General features: G+C 44.2%; 1 protein-coding gene across 2 annotated transcripts in view; it reads left to right on the top strand.

Annotated features, from left to right (window-relative positions):
• Positions 1-23197, top strand: part of CRYBG3 (crystallin beta-gamma domain containing 3) — a 94264-nt gene that overhangs the window by 67058 nt on the left and 4009 nt on the right. For both annotated transcript variants that reach the window (XM_037378078.1, XM_037378079.1), the window contains 7 exons: positions 30-172; positions 2205-2331; positions 3303-3335; positions 7266-7375; positions 7905-8031; positions 17641-17780; positions 21209-21332. In XM_037378078.1, coding sequence (XP_037233975.1) covers positions 30-172; positions 2205-2331; positions 3303-3335; positions 7266-7375; positions 7905-8031; positions 17641-17780; positions 21209-21332 — 804 coding nt within the window. The remainder of the gene's footprint in view (positions 1-29; positions 173-2204; positions 2332-3302; positions 3336-7265; positions 7376-7904; positions 8032-17640; positions 17781-21208; positions 21333-23197) is intronic.

Raw genomic sequence — 23197 nt, 5'->3', positions numbered from 1 at the left:
TGTTGTCTAACTCCTGTGCTGCCTCTTAGGATTTCATAGAGTCGTCAGTGGCACTTTTTCAGTCTGATGATGAAGATGGGAAAACATTAGACGTTGTCAATGAAGAAATCCCTGATTTGGAGGAGACTGGATTTGGCCCAGAGACGAGATCGATTCTTGTGAGAAGTGGAGTGTAAGTCTACTGAAATACATGAATGGAAGTATTGAGTATTTTTCTGTGCAGTTGGGTTTGGGTACATCCTTTGACAGAATAGATTTCACAGGGTACAGGGGTTAAAAAAAAAAAAAAGGTGTTTCTTTCAGTTTCCTTGGTAAATGGAAGAAGAAAAAAAAAATCTTCTCTAAATCTCATGCCTACACCTTGATTTGGATCTGCATATTCTTATTACTACAAAAAGCTTGTGATGTCCCTCCAGAGGTCACACAGACTGTAGTTTCATGATACAAGAACTTTGACAGTGATACAGAAGAGGGATTTTAAGTTTGTCAAGAACTAGGATACCTTTGGGATAGGTGGAGGCTGTACAGAAAGGATGAGCTGTGCCTTATTTATAGTAAAGTCAGGCTGCTGGCACTGAAAATTAAGATGCTTTTTAGAGAACTATTTAAAAGAAGGGGATTAAAGCAGCAGTTGTGGGAGAGTACTGGTTCAAGCTGATACAGCCTACAGGGTGGACTTGGCTAACTTTCAGCGCGCATATGTGAAGTCCAGGAGGAAAACAAACAGCACAATTGCAATAAATAAGAGGGGCACATTAGACCATCTGCAGTATCTGTTGACAGATGCTTGGCATGAAATAACACCTCAGATATAGCAGATACTGCAGACATTCACAGGAAGGATCAGCAGAGGCACTACCAACTCTACGGGAACGTTAGAGTAAGCTATTATAGGCAAAGGAGTGGTCCTGTACATAAAGAATGATATTCAAGTGCTGAAACATAAAATACGTTATGGGAAAAGATCACTATGGAATCGTGGGTGGAAGTTCCAGACTTTAATAGTAATTTTAAAAGTGCAGTATTAACATTGTCATACCTGCCCTAATGGTGGTGGTGACAGGGATCAGCAACTGCTAAGTGAGACTAAAAAAGCCTCAAACTTAGGACAGGTAGCAACAGTGGGGGATTTGAACTACTCACATAGAGACTGGATAGTAGTGTCTCATGAGGATGAGGTACAAGGATGACAGGCTGCAACGCAATTTGGAGTAGAGATGGATGAGGAGGGATAGAAATGAGATCTGTGGCATCCTGAAGGTGGTAGACAAGCTTAATGCAGCAGCATTCACAGAATCCCATATGACAACAGTTTAGGGGATGCTTTACAGAACTAACTGGAGATTGCTTTAAAACAGAGGTGGGGAGCAAAAAGCCTTTTTTACACCAGAGGCTGTGAATTTCTGGAACTTCCTGATGAAGGAGCCTGTGGTAACAGATAGCAACAGGAAATTTAACAAAGCATTAGACAAATTAATGACAGGTTCATAAACAGGTGCTGAAAGGACTAGGAAAGGAGACGCACTCTAATATCCCTAACATAACAGCCCCGGGTAATGGGTGACTTAAGAGAGGAGCACACCACCAAAAGTGGCAAAGTCAGTGGCGTCTAACTAGCCTCCTTCTCCTTCTGCCGCTGCCAGAGAGCTTGCGCGGGGCTGGAGGGACTCTCGATCTCACATAGTCTGGGGGTTTCTTTGTTCTTGCAACAGAGAAAGTAGGGTGGGAGAAGCTCGAACTGCCAGCTATTGCAAGCTTTTGCTTTATCTCATCAAGGCTTCCTCACTTACTTCGCTCTCTTCTTGCACCATTTTTCTTAAATCCAGCTGGAAAAGTTGGAAGAAAGCCCTGTCTGGGGATGCTGAACAGGTAAAGATTCAGCTGAGAGAGATTCAAAAACTTGTCAGTTAAGTGTCTTTCCTCTGGGCTTCTAAGCAAGGCATCATCTCATGCTCAATGTATATTTGATAGAAAGGCAGAGACCCAAAGCTGTGTGTTTGTCAAAGTGGTGTTTGCACAGTAAAAGCAGAAAATCAAGTGTGTAACAGCTCTGTGCCTCTCATTGAGTCTTATGTTGCACTGTCTGTCAGATGGGCTTAACCAAGACAGCTGGACAAAATTGTTCTATTTAACTTGTTAGTATTTTCATCAAACTATACAGAAAGATGTGATGTTTTCAGTTTAATGTTTGCATTGTTCTCCAGGTGGGTCGCCTATCGGCAGAAATACTTCTGTGGAGATCAGTATATATTGGAGAAAGGAAAATATAAATGTTTCTTTGACTGGGGAGGATCTAGTAAAATCATCATGTCGATTCGACCTGTTAAGTTGGTGAGTTACCAGAACTTGTTAAGGGGAAAACTTAAAAGAAGTTAAACCTTTGGAGTTCAAAGCGTACAGTAATGTTATAATGTGGGCTGTGCTGTTTAATCCAATCGTCTGTTTACTTGGAAACAATTTAAAGACCCTCGTGAATGACATAAAGAGTCTGTTCAGGGTGGAGACTGAAATGACCGCTCTGGATCTTTCTGTCCTTGAGAAGATTGTCAGGGATACTTTGTAAAAACAACTGCCCTGTGGCAGGCTGCGTTCATGGAAAGAATAATTTGCCTTAAAACATAGTAATTTGTGGAGCCTAATTGATAATGGAAATAAATTCTCAACTGTTTCTATCTGCCCCATGTTGTGTAATAGAGGTCTGCTTATATTTTTTTTTTCTTATTTTTATGCTAGAATATTTGTAATACATATAGTGAATAAAGACAGGAAATATTTTTAATCCATTATTAAATCTAAGGTAGTGCAACTTGCCCAAATAGATTAGTGCCAGAACTGTCAAAATCCTAATGCGAAATAAAGGCAAACCTCAGCAATAAGTATATTAATAAATGATACTACTGCACTGAAAATAGGAAAGCAACATTTAACCTTATTTTGAAGAGCACATGTTGAAAGAGGTGTCACAGTCTTCTGTGGGTTTTAATTCTGTCTTTTTTTCAAGAAACAGAAAAAATAAATGCAGACACATTTACATGGACTCTAATCCACATTAGGTGAACTAATTGATACTGCTGCAAGTTCTTTGTGTGAAAGGCACAGAGCAAGTCAGGCAGGTAGTCGTGAGTTTACGGGCAGCTGATGGAAGAGGTTGGGGAAGAGAATCGTGCCAGGAATCTGGGAAATGGGGGCTTTTTTCTGCTCTTGAGTTCATAATTAACAAATTTCAGGAACTTGACCTGTCTTGTAGGAAATAAATTGTAGTTAATATTTTGTATTTATTGATATGTATTTTTTTATTGCAGGAACCACTTGGGACGAATGAGCCTCCACATTTGGTATGTTGGCATTATGTAACAGTCTCTAGTACTAAACTACATTTAATAATTAAATACAGGTAATCTTGAATGCTTTACTTTGTTACTTCCGATAGTATCTCAGTATTATCATCTCCACACAGAAAACCATTGATGGGAGGAAACTGGTAGATGTATAAAGGTTAAGTTTGCTAATGCTCTGCTCTTTGCTTTTGCAGACCATACCCTTTAGTATTCTGTCCTCAAAAACACAAGCAGTTGAGTAGGTTTTTGAGTGACTTTGGCTCTCCCTAGCTACTTATTTTCCTTCTCTTTCCTTCCTGATTCTAGAAACTCATTATCACATGCATTCATCCTTCTTTGTGGTGTACTTTCTTTCCATTATTTCGCATTTTATCTGGTTTGTCACTATCTTGCTCGTACATGAGATGGGAAAGTATAAACTGCAGAAAATTGAACTGCATTCTTCAAACCTGCAGACGCATTGACCCGGGAAGTTAGGTTTTTTAGTCTTGTAGGCTGGTAGCTCTGCTTTTCGTACTTTCCAAGGAACGTACAGCTGCTCCTTAAGGAATAGGCACCACTTGCTCCGTGCTTCCCTTTTCCTCACGGTAACGTATGACCGGAACTGAACACATCCTGATTATATTAAATCTATGAAAAATCTCTTCTACCATACATTCTGACAATTTCCCTGAAAGTTGTGTCTAAGTTGGTGACGACTTATAAAGAGAAAGCAGTCCCTATAATTCACTTCTAGTCTCAAAAACTAGTTAGTTTGGGGGTTTATTTTTGGTCCTTATCTTACAAAATTACGTTCCATTAATGTACCTTTGTGATATCTTTCTAAAACAAAAACCTGCTCTAAGTGTCTGGCTCATCACCAAGCATGGTCTATGTCTCCCACAACATTCTTTCCCAACAGGGTTCTCCTCCCTTCCTATGTTAGTTGTTTGATTTATTTTTTCCTGTCCTGGAGTATGCTACTAGCATGGGTGATGATCTGAGTGGTTACATTGCTTTCTCTATGATATGCTTTTAATTAAGCAAATTTGGAAAATTTTATTTCAAGAAACGTGTCGGTTTTTTGGACAAAAGAGACTTCAGAGCTCATTGGTTCTGCTTCAGAAAGCTGAAGTATTTTGTCGTCTGGACAGAATGCTCTTTCTTGCTTGGATGGGTATAACAGCCAGAAGCACATGGGAAATACATACATTGTGTTCCTTAGGTTGACCACACCCTTCTTTTTCTCCACTTATTCTAGTTCTACAATTTTATGGTTAACCCAGCACTACAGGAAATGTTTCCTGTCTGAAGACATAATTGGTGTATTATTTTAGTCTTAAACACTGTTTTCCTGCCAGACCTATTCATGTGGCAGTTTGCAGCCAAATCCACAGACTTGCAAGTATGTTCACAGTAATGCCTTGGCAAATGATACCAGATAAAATAACAGACTCGGACGAAATGGTGACGTCCAAACAGTTGAAGATAATTTTCTCTCCATCTTCAACTCTTCTATTTTTTCAGGATCACCCAGAAACTATTCTTTGAGTGCTTTATTCCACCTTGAGTATCAATTAAAACCTTTGAAGTTTCAATAAATTGTGCTTTACAGTTGTTTTATTTCCAGTAATACGTGGAAAAAAAACCTTCTGTGGGTGGGTATGCACAGTCACTTGTAAATACTGACGTGCTAGACTGTGTTTTGCCTTTTGTGCTCTCTAATAGCAGTCCTTACTCTGTTTGTAAAAAAAAAAAAATACTGTCCTGGTTTATCACAATCCTGGTTTTCATAAGATTCTGCCACAAAGCTAGGGAAGGAAGAACATAATTCATATTGCTACAGTTCTTTTAGGGGAAATATTTTGAGTAAGTTTTTATGAGAAAAAAATCAATCGCTTAGGGTAAGTAAAGGACAGTCTTTTGGATAAATACGCAGAATTTCCCATTTAGAGTAAAATAGAAGTTTCCATGTATGCAACAGTCTCTCAGTTTGGAACTTCAAAGCATGGTGTGTATGAGCTGGGAAATCCTTAAGCATCGTAAGCATCCCAATGTTTGACCTTTGTATAAGCTATATACCAGTTATTTTTAGTGATTATACATTCTCCCACCTTTAATAAACATATGTCTGAGCTAAGGGGACTGTTTTCACTGTCTACAAGAGTGTATCCTTTCACTTTTGTTTTTAGTTGCTTGTCAGAAACTGAAAAGCAAGTAAATTTTCTTAAATCTCTCAGTAACTCCCCTGACCTTTTCCTCATGCCAGGCTCCCTAATAAACGAAGTACATAGAATACAAGAATGTCTGAAGTCACCAACTCTAAGAAGCCATTAATTTTATTTATTAAAAATACGATTTGGTTTTGCCCAGCAAGAACAAAGCCTCTTTCAGTAGCAGTTGACTTGTACAGATGTTTTAGGAAGCAGAGATAATTGCTTTGATAACTTGTATTTTAACGTGCTATCTGTTGACTTTTTAGGAAGTGAAACCTTGTATAATAATGTCAAACTGACAAAGTAGATAAAGCTGCAGTTTGAGATTAATTGCAGATATGCAGTGCTTTCACGGGGAAATCAGAGCTTCAGCCGAGCTTTTGTCAAATTAAGACCACCATTCATTATTAGATATATTCTGTATAAAAATGAGTTAAGAGACCTTTTTTAAAAGCCTTGCATAGCATCTGGCTTATGAAAGGCCGTGTATGTGTACGTATATATGTATATGTTCTTTTATAAAGAGCTTTGAGATAAGTGGGTAGAAAATACTATGTAATTACAGCTTAAATAGACGCTCTGTGACATAGCAGTACAATTATATTTACAGAAAAATCAGTTACACTTTATTCATGATATTGTATCTGATTGTGTTCTTCTCCCATTTGCAGTTCCAGCATGTAAAGCCAGGTTAAGCCTTGTTCTCTCTAACAGGAAACATACTCATTTATTTTAAAAACACGGACAGAGCTTTTCCATAAAATCATTTGCTGATACTTGTGTCTGGCCGCCTTGCTCTGTACTGGCAAAAGCATTTGATTTCTTTTCTTTGGCAGGAAGCTAGGCCAGTTTGGGGCATGAAGGGGGAAGTAGCTCTTGCAACAGCCATCGTGTTTTTCCTCCATTACAGAATACGAGCTGTTCTCTTGATACAATTATATTTTTTTCATTCTTTTCCAGCCTCTTTTTCAGGCTTTGAAGTGAAATTCACCTCAGTTACACAGCGGCAGTACAGAATTCTAGGCGACTTTGCTGTAGGTCATAGGCTATAGCATACTGCTTTTTTTCCTTTTTCTTTTACTGCAGCACTTTCAACCTTACTGCTTTTTCAGGGTGAATTGATCACATCTTACTGGTGGGGTATGGTTCAATTCCTTTATCATGACATATAAAACCAGCTTAGCTGAACTTCAGAAGTTCATGGTGCATCTACCTGCCTGTACCCGGTTCCCCCCAAAATGTTCTTAAATGAGAAACTACCTACAATCACAGTGATAACAGAAGATTTCAAGGCACTTTATCAATAGTAGCCCTGTATCTTTGGACCAGCACTTCCCTGTCCTGTTTTGAACACCGGATTGCTGAGCTGTAGCAAGAGTTAGCCGCAGTTCAGGGGCGCTTTGGCTGGAAGATAACATCCCTCAGTGCTAGCCTTCTCTTTTTCTCTGGGCCCTCTGCTGCTGCAGTTGAACTTAGGCTTGATACCACTGCCTTAGCATCACTGGGAAGCATCCTGTACTGGGCCCAGAGACGGTAAAACACTTGAATCTTTCTAAAACTAAAGCAGTTGTAGAAACATAAAAGCTTCTTTAAATGAGAATTCATCCTTTTTATTGTACCTTTGTGAATCGAATGGATAGTTCTCTAAGAGCACAGCTATCTCTGTTTACGTTGATGATAATGCGTTCATTTTCCTTCTAGTCATTGGTTTTGTTTTGTTTTGTTCTTGTAGCTCAAAGCTTTCAGTAATACACATTTCCAAGGAGCATGTATAGATTTCACAGCAGAAGTTTCTGATTTTACATCATTCATACCATGTTCTTTTAAGGTTCTGCGGGGATGGTAAGTCTGTTTTTACATGCCACCATTTTAAGTAATGTGAAATATTTTTTTTTTTAAACACTACTAAATTTCAGACAGGTGAAAGCACATAACACATACCCATTGTATTCCACCATGTTTTAGACCCTTTGTCTTGCAGTGCATCCCAGTAACTGTTGTCCTGTCATTGGTTTCAGTTAGTATGCATTTTGCTTTCCCTCTGGGAAGTTTGCAGTTACTGTGATATATTTATTTTTTCAACTCCAGTTAGAATGTATTATAGATTCTGAGAACTTGGTACAGTAGAAGTGTCTGCATTCCACTCGCGTCGTTTGACTCTGGAACTGAGATTTCTGTGCCACACGATTTGGTTTTGCTGATTTGGTTGCTTAGCCACATAACCTTTCACGTCACCTTACTTTTAAGCTTAACAAGAACAAACAAATTTTTTTACTCCTTGTTTCCTTAGCAAATACTAAGTCTTGAAAAAAACCTTACCTTTAATAAGCAGCTAGAGCAGGTGATCTTTTCTGTCACATTATTTTTGCAGTTGGCTCCTGTATTACCAGGGGGAAATCACTGACAATCACTGTGTGCTGGAAGAAGGCCTCTACGTTGACCTCAGTTCCTGTGGCTGCCCGACTGCTGCAATCAAATCCCTCAAGCCTATTCAATATGTAAGGATTTTATTGGGGAAAAAAAAACCACCACAAAAAAACCTTTCAGAACTCTTTTTTTCTAGTCAGATGTCTGACGCAAGTGCTTGCACTTAACAAACTCCCACTCAGGGAAAAGAGTGAAGTTTGTTTTCTTGGCTTACGGAATTTTTTGGGTTAGGAACAAGCCAGGCTGCGTGCATGTGGTCAGTTGTAGGCGCGTGCTTTTGAGTGTTCTGGGCTCAAAGGTGCTCTCTTTCATACAGGTTGTGTTGGTTGGCATTTTTCTGACTGGTCTTGTCGTGGGGTGACCCTGGCTGGACACGAGGTGCCCACCAGAGCTGCTCTGTCACTGCTCTCCTCAGCTGGGCAGGGGAGAGAAAATACGACGACAGGCTCCTGGGTCGGGGTGAGGGCAGGGTAGGGGTCAGTCACCAGTTACCAGCATGGCCAACACAGACTCAACGTGGGGAAATTAGTTTAATTTAGTACCAATCAAATCAGAGTAGGATAATGAGAAATAAAACATACATCTTAAACCCCCTCCCCCCGCCCGTCCCTTCTCCCCGGCTCAGCTCCACTCCCGGTGTCTCTACCTCCTGCCCCCCCAGCAGCGCCGGGCCGGGCCGGGGCTGGGGTCAGTCCCTCACAGCTGTCCCTGCCGCCCCTGCCCCCCATGGGGAGGCTCCTCGCCCCCTGCCCCTGCCCCAGCCCGGGGCCCTGCCAGGGCGCAGCCCCCCAGGCCCAGCCGGCCCCAGGGGGGTCCCCGCGGGGTCCCCAGCCCGGGCTCCTCTCCCCGCGGGGCCACGGGCCCTGCCAGGAGCTGCCCCAGCGCCGCTGCCCGCGGGTCACAGCCCCCTGCGGGCACCCCCTGCCCCGGGGGGGGTTGGGGGGCGCAGTCCATGGGCTGCTGGGGAGTCTGTGCTCTGGCACCTGCAGCTCTTCCTTCCCCTTCTGCACCAACCCGGGTGCCTGCAGGGCTGTTTCTCTTACGTGTTCTCCCTCCTCTCTCCAGCTGGTTGCAGTTGCTGTTGGTTTTTCCCCTTCTTAAATGCACTGTCCCCGAGGTGCTGCCACCATCGCTGCTGGGCTCGGCCTTGGCCAGTGTTGGGCCCGTCTGGGAGCCGATGGCGTTGGCTCCATCACACACAGGGAAGCTCCTGGCAGCTTCTCACAGAAGTCACCCCTGTAGCTCCTGGCAAAACCTTGCCACAATCTCAGTATAGGTCTTTATGATACAGCTCAGCGAGCTCAGTACTCAGTGAGACATTTTGTCACGCCATCTAAGCTTAAGGGGCTACATTTCTAAGGCCTACAGCCAAGGTTCAATCTTAAAGCAAACTACACACGGAAGACATGAAAATTGAAATTACGAGGTAGCATATACTTGCCGTAATGCTGTGTACTGTACTATTTTACAGAAATATAAAAAAGGGTTTGGCCTCCTAATGGCGTCTGAAGTCATGGGTCAATAAAGTGGTATAATATACCGTGCATGCGGCCTATGAGCCGTGTGTGACGCATCAGATGGTCCAGTCCAAAGCTCATGTGGCTGTCCTCTCTCTTGGTGACAGTTCTGAGATACAGGACAAGTACTTCCTACACATGCATATAGTCTTCATGTGACTTTCAGGTCACGTTGGTTGTACTACCCAAGAAAACTTGCAGTTAAGTGACCTGTTGTAGCAGTAGGGTGAGATATGAGGTCCTCTGTGGCCAGCAGGTTGGGCAGGAATGCCTTGTACTATGCAGTACAAGACAGATACGGCCTTTTGTGCATCCTGTTGTAATCCTGCACCCAAGGCTTATGCCTCTGGATTCTTGCTGTGGTGTCTGTGCCTTTGTCCCATATCTTGGTATGCTTCTATCGAAAAGCATCGAAGATAAGCTGGCCATAACACTGTTGGTAAAAGAGAATCAAGTGGCTGCTCTGCGTACTCCTCTCTAGCACTGACCAACTTCTCCAAAACTCTTCCTGCTTCCCTCATCACAGAGCACAAACTCAGTCTGTGACTTGTAGCTCTTCACTGTAACTCTTACGAAACTAGACTTTAAAGATTACTCAATTCAGTGTTCTTCAAATCTTGCGAACAGATTTTTTTTAAAAAAGAAACAAACAACAACAAACGGCTCCAAACACCAAAAGCCGTGGGCATGGTGGGAAGGATGTACAACTTGGTCTTTTTACTGGGTTATGTAGATATGGTGACTTCTGTGGAGCTGTAGCTTCCCGCCTGCCGAGAGCCTGGTTTGCAGATTAAAGATCTCCTTTTCACGTTAGGCTCTTGGACTCGACTCTGCTAAATCTAGAGTGAAGTTCTGACATGAAATGGTAGGTCTCGTCCAAATCCCCCAGCCTGTAATCTCACAGGGAAGTAACTCTACAGTTTGGCATAGTAGGAAGCTACTGGCAGCCCTTGATTACCGAGGGCCAAGCCCTGGGAGATGTGTGTTTGGCAGGCTGTGTGTGGGAAGGTTACACACATCTTCCTGTATTTTGTAAATAACATTTGTATTAAGCAAGCACCTCTTAGTTCAGTTCCTCTCTTGCAAATAGGAGCCCTTGTGCTTCATAAAATCGAGGCGCTAAACAGTGTAAATTGCTATTGAACCACACCTGGTTTACAAATAGAAATGCCCTCATCGGCCCCTAACACATTGTGTGTGCTAATCGCCCAGGACGGTGCTCGCAGGCATTGTGTGGCCCAGACGTGATGTTAAGCACGCAGCGGTGCTTTTCGTCAGTGGTCAGGAGCAGCCCTCGTTAGCTCTGTGCATTGTCCGCCGTGCGCTGTTCTTGGAACAGAGCCCTTTTTATTACAAGATATTTCTGTTAGCTCATTCAAGAAAGCAGCAAGCGTATTCCCAAGTGGAATTGTTGTATGGCTTTATTGAATTCAATTGTGACATTGGGAACCCCTTCCGTTATCCAGCTTTACATACCAGCCCAATTTCAGACCTAAGCTGTGGATCTCGATAGCTTACACGTAAGAGGGAGAAGGTTTAACCCCAACACCAAGCCCTGAACGTGTGTTGTCTCCTGCTCTGCTCTGTGAGGTGTATTTGCCGTAAGTGTAACTGTTGGAAGGACTGTCATGCTGGGGGGGGACCGTGTATGACCTCACTGCGTGAGGATTCTGCATCCCAGATGTTGACTGGAAGTAGTGACCCATGTGTGACACTGGCAGAGGGGGGAAAAAATACGGGTTTAGCAGTACAAAGGACTCCTAAGGCTAGCTCATTGCCAGCCTTTGGAAACAATCCAGCTGTGTTGACCGGTGTAGCTGTGGTCCAGCTGTATATTTTAAAAGTAGATGGTTTCCGCCAGGTCTTTGGCATAGGAGAACAAATCTGCTGGAGGAGATGGGGACACAGGATCTGGGTATTCCCTTTCTAATTCGGAAGACTGTAATGGTAATTAACTCTCTGTTACCTTGATTTTTGTACAGCTGGGTGAGGTCCCATCTCTGGGCCTTTATATGCGGGATGTATGTAAGAATATAGATCCTTGTCTGTGGGGCTAACTCCAAAGGAGCTGTGAAACACCGCGGTCAGCACAGGCTGCTGACACCTGCGGGGCGTCCACACCGGCTTCTGCATCTGACCCCGCATCGATGCCCTTTCTGTTCCTGTCGGTTCTAGCAACTAAAAGGAACATCTAGCAACGTTTTTGCTGTTGATTGCACTGGTACCTTCAGTGTTAACTGTTTGAGTTTTCATTTTAAAATTGTAATGGTTTTCAGGGGATCTTTGGATGTTGTCAGTTGCTACGAGACTTCTGAGCTCTCTGTTTTGGAAGGAGAATTTGAGGATTGAAGTTACGTATCTGTCGTACTCCTTCATGGCATGGGGGTGCGTTTGTGACCTGACGGAACAACACTGTAAGTGTTGTAAGGTGGGATTTTTGGAATTTTTTTGAGTGAGGTAACAGTAATGCCTTAATCTGTGTGAAACAGCTAGGAACTTTGGCAATGCTTTGACTGATTTTTTTATTTTTATTTTTTTTGAAAATAGATCAACCAATTGAAGATAAGGAAAGGATTTGAGGGAACAGTTAGTTCTCTGGAAAACACAGCGTTGATGCAAACAAATACAGTAAGCAGTCTAAATGAGAAAAATGAGGAGTTGTTGTGTTTGTTTTGAAAGCAAACTTTAGAATTTTTAGTTTGAAAGTTGCCAGAGATATAATTTGCTTTTTTAAGAGCTGAATTACATTACAAAATGAAAAATACCTTTCTACATCACTGAGTTGGCCCAGTTAAAATGGAAAAAAAACCCCAGACTTTCAGAACAGTGTAAAATGAATTTGGGTAAGAAAACAGGCTCAGGCTAGCGATGCACTGGCATCGTAGAGGAATTAAGCACATCTCTGTAGCCGGTTTCCCTTACTGTTTGTTCAGGAAGCAGCAAAGTAAAAGTTAGGCAGGTTCGTAAGGAAAGTGGGGAAGGTGTTCCCTTATTCCCAGGAACCTCTTTCCCATCTTGGCTTATTCTCTGAGGTGTATAATACTCAAACTAAATCTTTAGGAAGCTCTACCTGTATTTTTTCCTTGCTGTTCCATTTCATTCAGATTCAGACTGGACTGTTTTGTCCTTCGGGAAGCACTTTGGAAAAGCTATAGGTTAATTAAAGGATACAGAGAAGGAACAAGCATATCTGTACCTTGATAATGAGAAAATAACGTCTTGTTTTCGGTGTTCTAGGAGGAAAAATAGTGTTGCAATACCCATGTATTAATCTAGATTGCATACTGAATAGCGTTGTGTTAGGTGGCCTTTCCCTTCTGAGAAGGGGAGTGAATGCTTCTGAAAGACAAATGAGTCTTTTTCATGTAGGATTTTGTAAGTGGGGAAAACACTAAAAAGGATATCTCACAGGAATGTATTTCTTTAAGTGAACAGGCAGTTATACGCTTTGGAAGCCCACTTAACATTAGAAAGGGTACACATGTATTTAGTAGTGGTAGGAAAACTGGAACTAATGTAACTTGCCTCTCATCATCTCCTTTCATCTAAAAATCCCAAAGCACCCTTTTAGAAAAGATTATTGATGAAATTTGCTGGTTATTATTGTTAATAGCCATTCTGCGGGTGGGTGAAAGCATAGTGCAGGCTAAGGGTTGCTGCATTTGCTGCAGAGTTAGAGGTTTCCGTGCCTGCATCAGTCAGGACCTGCCTTTTGCGTTGCCATGAATTCAGGAAAAGGAAAGCACGGGCAGCTCGCCTGGCAGGAAGAGAGCGACTGAAGTCGACTGGGCCATTTATAGGGCCATGGTTGCTTCTTAGAGCATTTGTCCAGTGTTGCTTGAAGAGGTTAATCTTTTGGGATAGAGACCCTTACAAGAAGTTCTTACGATGTTCTTCAGCTCTAGTGCTGCCTTTTCTCAGGCATGTTTTGTCAAACTCCCTGCAATATCTGGTGTGACTCACATGGGCAAGAGTATCCAGGATGGTTGCAGCGAGCAGTAAGTTTTCCATCTAAAATGCTAACTTCAGCCCAAAAGTTAAACCAGTCTCTTGGTTTCTCAAAACAAAAATGAGATCTGTGTTACAGGTTGTGCAACGTGCTTGGGTTTTGGTTGGTTTTTTTTTCTTTTGAGGCATTCCTTACTCTCGCTCTGATCAATCATAATAGCTCCTGTATTTCTGTGTTGGTTATCTTTTGTAAGTTAAATACAGGTGTTAACTAATCTCCCCAGCATTCCTATGAGGCAAATAATGAAATCAGATACAAAAAGTAATTAGTGTTTCCCACGGCCAGAGAATGAGTCATTTTGTGTAGCTGGGACTGGACCATGGGTGTTCCTCTCATCCAGCACAGCGTTCCTCGCCCTCAGCCAGGCATCCTTCCCACACTCAAGGGAGCAGCCAGGCGAGCGCAGCTTCAGTAAAGACAGTTGTAAATGATGAGTTAGCCAAGACTGAAGAGTAAAGATTTTTCCAAGGATGATGTAATACGGCTGTGGAGGCTCTTCCAGTTACGGCTCTGGTGAATGCTGGTTTTATAGCAGCGGTCAGCAGGGATGCGAAGTGGGGAAACGTCCCAGCCCTTGCCGTGTCTGGGTTACAGTGGTGCTCTAGTCCGGCCCCGTGGCTTGCTTTCTTTGCCTTTATTGGGCTTTCCCATCAAAGTCTGCAAAGTCCAAGTCTGCAAAAATAAGGTGCAAGGAAAAACATGTTGGGGGATGAGCCCTTCTCAAAAGGGTTTTATTAGTAATAATTTTCGCAGAGTTCATAATGAAACAACATCTGTATGTTATCGATAGCTAAAGCTATACTTGTTTTTATTATAAGCATGCGTGCAAATTCACCCGTGCACTGCGTTTTCAGTTCTACCGCCTTTTGGTTAACTTCTCGCTGTCTGTATATTGTTGCTTTACAGTTGGTCAAGCCACCTAAGCCTTGCACTGCAAACAAAAGGCATTTGAAGGAAGCTGATCTTGCACTGATCTTTGTTTAATATCAAATACTTCAGGCTTGCATTGCCTGTTTTTTTCCTAAACTGGTAAAATAGAAAATTCTGCTCTGAATTGTGAAAAATTTGTGGTGTGCAGCTTCTCTCTGTTAAAAAAACGTGGAAGTTGTTGAGGGGTAAGTCTGAGCTGAGTTGAACTGTGCAAGAGATTTTTAGTGTGTTAAATTCCACGGCTTACCTTTCAGCCTCTGAAATCACACAGTGAGGAGGGGAAAAAACTGTCATTTTCGTTGCATCACGTGCTGTATTGGCATTGGACTGGCAGACCTGTTAAGTAAAGAGTATCACTGTATTTAACAGCTCACAAGGCTGCGTGTATCTTGAAATGCTACATAAACAGAGCCTTCCTTAATCACCAGCCTCTTGAATATATTCAATCTCTTCAAGTTTCTCCCTGGACACTGGCATTAGAAAAAAAAAAAAAAAGAGGATGGGCAAAACCTCTTGAAACTTCATGGGCACTGGTTTAAGCAAGGCAATTAGTTCCTTAACACACAGGTCAGGTTAAGTAGGGCTTTAGTGCAATGTCATTCGTGCAGCTGGCAAGCTTTCCTCAAAGGCTGCCGTTCCAGGAGTGACTTGCCAGTCGTGGGTAGATGTGGATGGCTTCAGCTCGCCTTTAGAAATTGGGGACCTAAAGCAATGCCATGATGTGAGGTTGTCCCCTCTTGTACTGTTGCCCAGTTGTCCTTCCTCTGGTTCTTGGAGAGCCCCATTCCTCCCTGGGCTGTCAGGATCGGGCCTTGGCGAAGAAAGCTGATCCTGTCTTGTGTATCGCTGATCTCACACTTACGTATCAGTGCTGACTCTTGAATAGGTGAGCGTGCACCTCGGCGTTCTGCAAGGAAGGGGGGGAGCAAGTTGCCTCTGTACTAAGTGTAACAGCATGGCCTCAAAACCTTGTTTTCTGCTGTTGGTAGTTTCCATGGAGCTCTGAAAACAAAATCAGAGAAGAAAGCCAGGCCAAGTCACTGCTGCCAGCTGTTGGTGTAAGGCGGTATATATAAAGTGAGCAATCGGCTCCTTGCACTATATATGGTTATGGAACTATGAGAGCTTCAGAGCTTGAGACGGCAGCGTGTTTTCTTTGTGCTTCACGTCTGTGCAGTGGGGTCCTTCTGAGGTCTCCCTGGAAAGATGGTATCGGTCCTTGTGATGGGGGGTGTGTGTGTGTGTGTGTCAGAGCTGCAACGTCTGCTGTGTGCTGGGGCTCTGAGCAACCGGACAGGGCTTTCTCAGGCCCATTAAGTTCAAACAGTCTCCACCACATGAGAGCTATGGTCATTTTAATTGACTCCACCAATTTGCTGCTCTGATTCTTGGTATGTAAGTGGATATGCTGGACCTAGGACAGCATCCCTGCCTCGAACATATTGAATATTGCAACAGCAGGACAAATGTTAGGCTTTGGTAACAGTGTCTAGCAACGAGGATGCCAAACGGTGTTTCCTGTGGTTACTGATGCACTGGTGAAAATTGCCCCTGTTGGACCTGTTCTGGGCATGGCTCCTGGTCTGCACTCCCAGTGCCCACGGAGCAGGCTCTTGCAAACCAGCGTGTGATGATACTGCCTTGCTGAGCCAGGCGATCTGAGAAGCAGCTGCCTGCGCTAGGTCTGCTGCTCTAGATTTCAAAGTAACCCTTTGGACACACACTAAATTTGACCCACGTCATCCAGCTGAAGGCAGGTGGGAAGAGCAGACATTCCAAAATGAAAACGTTATGGGTTTTAATCTCTCTCTGTTTCATAACATCAATTTTTTGGGAGCCTGATGGGCTTAAAAAAAATATCTCTGGGCAGACCACTGCAGGCTCTTCTTTAAAATGTCTCTGCAAACTCCCTGTCCATGCAGTGTTGCATGACTTCCATTGTCCGTGCACAGGTTAGCAGAGGCAAGCGATGTCTCTGAGGCAGGACTTGAACAAGCTACATACCAAGGGCACGCGTCAGTGCCAGTAAATTCCTAAGTCCTGATTCACCACTGAGCTCTTCAGACAGACTTCGCACAACGCATGTGTCTCTTCAAATGTGAAAGTTAAGTTCTCTTAATTACTCAGCGCCTGTGTCAACTTTAATTCAAGATTTTGTTTTATTTGTTCCACCTGAGGCCATATCTTCGCTGCAAAAGAAATCCTATCTTTTGCCCAGGCCAGCTATCTCATGGTACCATCTCCTAAGAACAAGGTGACTTCCCTGGAGGGGCTGCTAATTGAAGCGGTTATTCGGACCTGTTCCATCTTCCTTCACCAGCTGCATCAAGATATATATTACAAGTGCTTATGAGTCTGGTTATGATAATTCCCTTACGGTTTTAGGTTAGAAATAGTAGAAAATTTGTACCGGTGTTCCTTGTTCCAAAGCACAGGCTTTGTATATTTAAATCTGTTCCCTCTGCTTTTCTGCTGATCTTAGAGCTGTACCACATCTTCCTGCAAACTGATCTTTTTGTTTTCTTTCCTGATCTTTTTGTTTTCTTTCATAGGCAATCTCTCAACTGTAGAAAAGAACGCATTAAGTGAAAAACGTTTCAATTCTGCATGACGTTGAAGGGGTTACTAATTATGCTATTTCCTCAAGATTGTCAGTAGAAACCTAGGAGTGTCTCTTAAAAACATCGGGAACTTTTTAGTCTGACGTATTTAACCTTTTCCAATTCGTTAGATCCCTAAGGTTTTTCCAGTGAGCCACTGCTAACTGAAGTCTGTGGACAATAGACTTGTGATTTGCCTCACTACTTCAGATGCAGTCTGCAGATCACCATGAAAACTACTGCTGTAACCTGTTCCATCAACAAATACACTGGATTTATGAAAAAGAATCAAGGCCCTGATGATACAAATTGGATCAAAAAGATTTTTCAGATGCTAACACAGGTGCCTCTGCATCTCAGAGCAACTCACTGTGGCCTGTGTTAGTGGGACACTACGCTCTAATGACAAACCCACTGATAAATCCAGTATGTTGCAGCCCTGTGTGCTCTACTGTGGATGTATTTTTCTTTTTCCTTGCTGCTATGTTTGCTGAGGGAGCACGATTTAACCCAAAAGCATGTGGAAATTAAACCGAAGTGGGCAAATGTGTGCATCATGCCTAACAAGTGAAGCTAGACTATTCTGAGTAAAACTGCTTTATTTTCTCCCCCCACACCCCGCAGGTTTTTGCTGAGCCCTCCATCAGTCTGTTCGCTCTGGAATGCTGCAAGGGCAGAGAGCTGCACTTCACCGAACCCATCAATTCTGTTTTGAATGAGGACCTTCATTTTTACACTCAGTCTGTATGGGTGAGAAGTGGATTGTAAGTATGGAAAAAATATTCTTGTCAGTTTTGCGTTACAGGAGCTACTACTGAGTATGCATTTTTCTTGCAGTTACTGCCTTTCTCCATAGGATGTGATTTACATTCTATTTTGAGACAATACAAAATCCTAATACTGAATACTAGACCCGCTTCTTGTATCAGGACACAAAATGAACCAAAACTCTGGGCAGAGCATGGATTTCCCCCTGTAAGAATCATTCTTTTATCCCTATACAGTAACAAACAATAGAGCCTGTTGTTCAAGCCAGAAGCCAAAAGCAGGTAAGTTTTGATTGCTGACTTAAAAAGACAGGCAGAGTAAACTCACGCTGCCTTTGTTAGCCGGCTGTGGCATAGCAGCTATAAACCGCGGTGATTTAACTTCAGCCGCCGCCGTGGTTCAGTGAAGCTTGGCTGCAAAGAGGCAGCAACGTAGGAGAGAAGCTTGGGCTGGATCTGACAGCTGGAACAGTAGTTTGCTCCTGTTATTAGTTGAAACCCCCCTCTGTGAGTCAGAATACACACCCAGGGTCAGCTGTGAGAACCATTTTACCTCTGCAGAAGTGACCTTCTAACCTCTCCTGCATCTGCCCCTTGCACCTTTTGAAGCAACCCCCAGGTATTCTGTCTCGGCCAGGTTTTCAGCATCCACGTCCCCAGCAGCGACAAATAACTTGTGGAGTCTCATCCTGCAACTGAGACTGCCTGGAAACTGCTGTTGTGATGTGACACGCATCTCCAGTGTTTATTTTTAACCTTCCTTTTCCCCACCTTTTTCAAATAGACAAGGCTGCAGTTTTCTTGAGAGATCTTACGGGATGACACAAAACCACACAAAATCTGAAGTAATTGGGCAGGGAATTAGTGTGGACTGTTCAAGGCTTAGGTATAGATCTATGCTGTGATTCTTACGATGAGTTTTTCAAACGCATCTAGTCTGCTGCCACCTAGAAGTCAAAATGCTTCTGTGGATACCCGTGATAACACTGCTGAGCGCTCCCCTGGTTCTTTGAGGTTGGTACAAAGGCTAAGCCTAGCCTAGCTAATGCTCCAGAGCACCCACCGGGGACTGTTGTCCTTCAGGAGTGTCACACACAGCATTTTCTGGAATGGTTGGTTGAGGATTGAACCTCCCTTTCTTTAAGAGCAGTCAGTGGGAGCTGACTTTAGCTGTGGGCCCACAGTGGATATAAGGTTCCCCCCAGGGCTTTGCCAGTTCGCTACAAATTGTAGTCCCTAAAATCTGGGTCACTTCCATCCTGAGCCCTTGCTGAAAATACAGAGCGTGTTCATCTGCTGCTGAGGTCTTGAGGCTCCCCAGGTGAGAGCGGCAAGCAGCCGCCACTTGAGGCCGGGAACAGCGTGCGTACGTTCCCCGTGATCTGTGCTAGTCTGGGGGAGGAAAGGCCTTTGGAGGAACAGCTGACTTATTTCTGGTGGGAGCATGTCAATCTTCATGCCTCTGTGGAGCTGTTACGGTCCAAAACGTGTCGTGTTGGGGGACATCTCCTCATGAGCTTTCTCTGCCTTTCGTCAGGGGTGTGGAACTGGGAATTAAATCACGGTGCTGACCGCAAAGGCAGGGTGATGGCTTTGGGACCACAGGGTGGGAAGGCACGGGAGGGTGAGCGCGGCAGCCCAGCCCCTTCTCGCCTTCCTGTTCCTTTCCGACTATCCGAGCCAGGTTAGCTGCTTCCCTCCGCTTCCCTGTCTCCGGGAAGGGTCAGGGCAGAACAGCTGGGCTTGCTCTGATCCCCGTGGCGCTCCCTAGGGAACAGACGTCCCCAGCCCGTCCCCAGCCCGCTGCAGATAGATGGCCTCCAGGCTGAGGGTGGCAGGTGATGGTAGGAAGTCAGTGGGATGTCTGGCGGGTTTGTATGCCTTAGCTGTCATCGAGGGTTCAGGAAGGCGGATTTCGAGGTTGTTTTGGCTCCTTGCCCCAAAGGCTACTGTTGGCTTTAGGCAGACGACAAAGATTTATGTAAATACACCGATGGCATCTGGCTGCCAGGCTTAGGTACAAGGATCCTTCCTGAGCCGGCTGACGGGGAGAAATGGCAGGAGCCTAGACCGTGGCTTGGCGAAGGGGGCTGGGGGCTGAGGCGCTCCGAGCTGTGGGAGGGATGGCACAGCGGAGGGTGCTGCTCCGTGGGAGAGCTGACATGAGTTTTGTCTCTGTCGCTGAACGCCAGAAGCCCAAGCTGGCTTCACGTGGTTATCACTGTAACAGTCTTTCCCATCTCTGTTCCCTATAAATGTCTGCCTTGAACTGCATCTCAAATGAGACTGATGCTCCGAGAACAATTTTAACAGCGAGTTCTCGGTGACTTGACAGAAAGTTATCGCAAGAAAAAAAAAGCCAGGAATGTGTTAGAAGGGTAAGGAACGCACAGTGGTGGTCAGGCTGCTCTGAATACCTGTTAGCCAGGAGGTTTGGGACTTAATTTGAAGAAACAGCAGTGATGCAGCCTCATCGGGAGCCAGCTCGCGGTGGCACACTTCAGCCTCCACGGAGTCGTGCACAAGGCTGGCCGTCAGTTTCTCCAAATGACTTGCGGTGGGGGAAAGCAAAGGAGAGGTGCTGTGAGCGCTGTGGGTGTCTGCAGCGGGCTCCAGCGTGCAGCCATCCCTCCGGTTCTCGAGCAGCTGGCCTGCACAACAGGTAACCCGGGGAGAACAGTGTTTGCTTTGTGTTCAGATGAGTTAGCGAGCCAAGCATTTAGGATTCACTGTCTGCACAACAATGTCCTATTGATACAAACAAAACCGATCTGTGATCCTGAGGCTGCCTTTGGAAGCAGCACGGCGGTATTTACTGAACAGATGCCTGGATGACAAGGGATCTGTACGTGCGGGTGCTTTAACTCTTGGGTGAAAGGGTTCAGGCTTCTCCATAAATTCTCAGATATATTCACTGCAGGAAAGGCTGTAACAGCAATCTACAGGTTACAGAGTTAAAATTTTGTATGTGTTTTCAGACACGCGGAATAGCTATAAAAAGCTTTAACTGGAACAAAAGAAAACACTGGAGAAGATCCTCTCATAATTAATATGTACGAGCAGGCAAAGCTGCAAGTAGCAGAGTCTGGTGTGTGGCTCCCTAGTTTCCCAGTGCACGCACTGAAACCTGCGCTGTTGCCATCGGGGCTCATGCAGAGACTCGTGTTTGTGGGGAAAATTACGGGGGTGCGGAGCGGTGTTCACAAGTTTCAGGCAGACAAACAGAAAACAGGGCTTCATTTAGACAGAAAAGTTAAACCACTGAAACGGATGGTGCGTTTTGTGGCGTGGTGGTAAGAGCTCTGGTATTGGCACTACTCGGGGGAGGTTTGGGGGCTTCAAGAGCCCAGGCTGAACGCTGGCCTGTAGCTTAAGTTTTGCTTTGGGTAACGTGTAGCCTTTCATGTTCTGTTTTCTGTATCCAGGTGGATTGCATACGAGGGATGTAATTTTTTAGGAAAGCAGATTCTGCTGGAGCCCAGTGAGATTTCAAACTGGAATGAACACAGTGGCTGGAAAGTAATTGGCTCCCTTCGTCCTGTTAAGCAGGTACCGTGAGACTCTGAGGATTTTTTTTATTATTTTTTTTGCACAGGGTTTAGGGCACAAGTATCAGCTCTATCACTAGGTGTAATGGTGTTGTGCATCGTGCTCCTTAAATCAGGCCAAATGATGACAGGCAGAAGGGCCAACTGGAAGATTACTGAAGCAGAAAAGTCCTCTAGTGGCAGTTCCCGAGATCCGTGTTAGGCTCCTAAAGGGAAATAACTCCTAGTTTCTTGGAGCTGAGTTTTGTTTTTCTGAATGGCTCATTAGCATGTTCTGTAGATGCTCTATTTTTACCTTTTTGCCATACAACAATAATAATGAGAAACCCAATTCTACATCGGCTTGTTTCATAATTAACATGAATGGAAGCGAGAGCAAATTTTATTGTGCTGTAGCCTGGATTTCCAAAAGAAGCCAAATTTACGCAGCCCCACCAGGTTTTCCCTCCCTGCCTCACCCCAAATAATGCCAATGTCAATCTCATTCAAAGATTCGGGTCTCCAGACCACATGGTTCTTAGGAGCTTGGTGAAAGGCAGATGGATGGAGAAGCAAGACTGGGGGAAACGCCCCTCATTCAGGGAAAAGCAGGTCCAGTGCTGCTTCTGTGCCTTTCCAAGGTGTGTGAGGTTATCAGCGGCACACGTGAGCTCCACAGCAGTCAAAGCACATGCTGCCGCGTGCCCAGCCATGCCGCAGCGGGAGCGCAGTGTCTGGGCAGGCAGGAGGAGGACAGGGAGTGTGGCAGGGAACGTGAGCAGTAACTCCACTGGAAAAGAGGTTTTGTTAGAGCTGCTTCTCACAGAACAACTTGTTTCCACATCGTGGCAAGTGCTGTTTTGTTTTTGAACGCTAGATTCAATTGGGAAAACCCAGCAGTGAACAAAAGTAATAATCTTTAGTCTTAGTTACGCATTATCTGCTTCCCCACACCCCTGGAAAAGTAAAGGAATTTTGTGGTTTTTTCCCCCACCGATGATTTGTTAGTCTAAGAGGTTAATAGCTCCCTGGAATTCTTTGGAATTGGTAACTGCCAAAGGATCCTATTTTGGCTCAGCTTTTGCAAATAATAATGAAAATAATTGGTGCTGATCTTAAAAAGAGAATTCTGTCTGGAAGAGCTTTTGTATTTGGTAGCATCCTTCCTCACACCGCAACCGTTAGCGGTGTTACAAGGCTTCCTTCAGGTCCTTTGCTGGGACTTTGGCATGTGGGGGTTGTGCAGTGATTTGGGGGGTTTTGCTTTGGTTTCAATCCCGCAGGCTGAGGGCTCCCTTGACTTTGTGCAGTCAGCTACCAGTGCTCGGCACTTCTGTGGGCATAATTCTTTTTGAGACAGGAGTAATGCTACAGACCCGCACTGCTTTGTATTTCTTCCTTCCGTCTCCGTTACGAACTACAAAAATAGTCAAGTCTGCCGGTGTAAAAGGCAGCACAAGAACAAGTGAAATGTTGGAAAATCAAGCAAAAGGAGAAACAAAAATTCTGCTCGGTGACTTCATAATACAATCCCTTCCTTGTGAGGAATAACTGTGCACTACACTAATACACGTTGCCTGGTGGGAGGCTTAATTGCTAGTACCTTCGGGTTTGTTTTAATACCAAAAAAAAGGAGATTGAAAGCTCCCAGAAGAAAACCCATGCCCGAGCTGGGGTTCCAGTAGAGCTGCCCTTTATGACTCACGGCTCTTTATTTGTGCCAAAATCAGTGAGTAACAGAGCAAAAGCTCAAACCCTGTAGTAGCCCTACAAAATCTCCTTATTTTTTGAGTAAACTGACTAAACAGGGATGCCACGTCAGTACCCTGTTCTCTGTGTACCTTCCAAAGCAACGGTGTAACTCTCTGCCGTATATTCCAGTTAATG

The sequence above is a fragment of the Falco rusticolus genome, chromosome 2 (assembly GCF_015220075.1).
Source record: "Falco rusticolus isolate bFalRus1 chromosome 2, bFalRus1.pri, whole genome shotgun sequence".
NCBI classification, from domain to species: Eukaryota; Metazoa; Chordata; class Aves; order Falconiformes; family Falconidae; genus Falco; species Falco rusticolus.
This window is presented reverse-complemented; position numbering and strand designations above follow the sequence as displayed.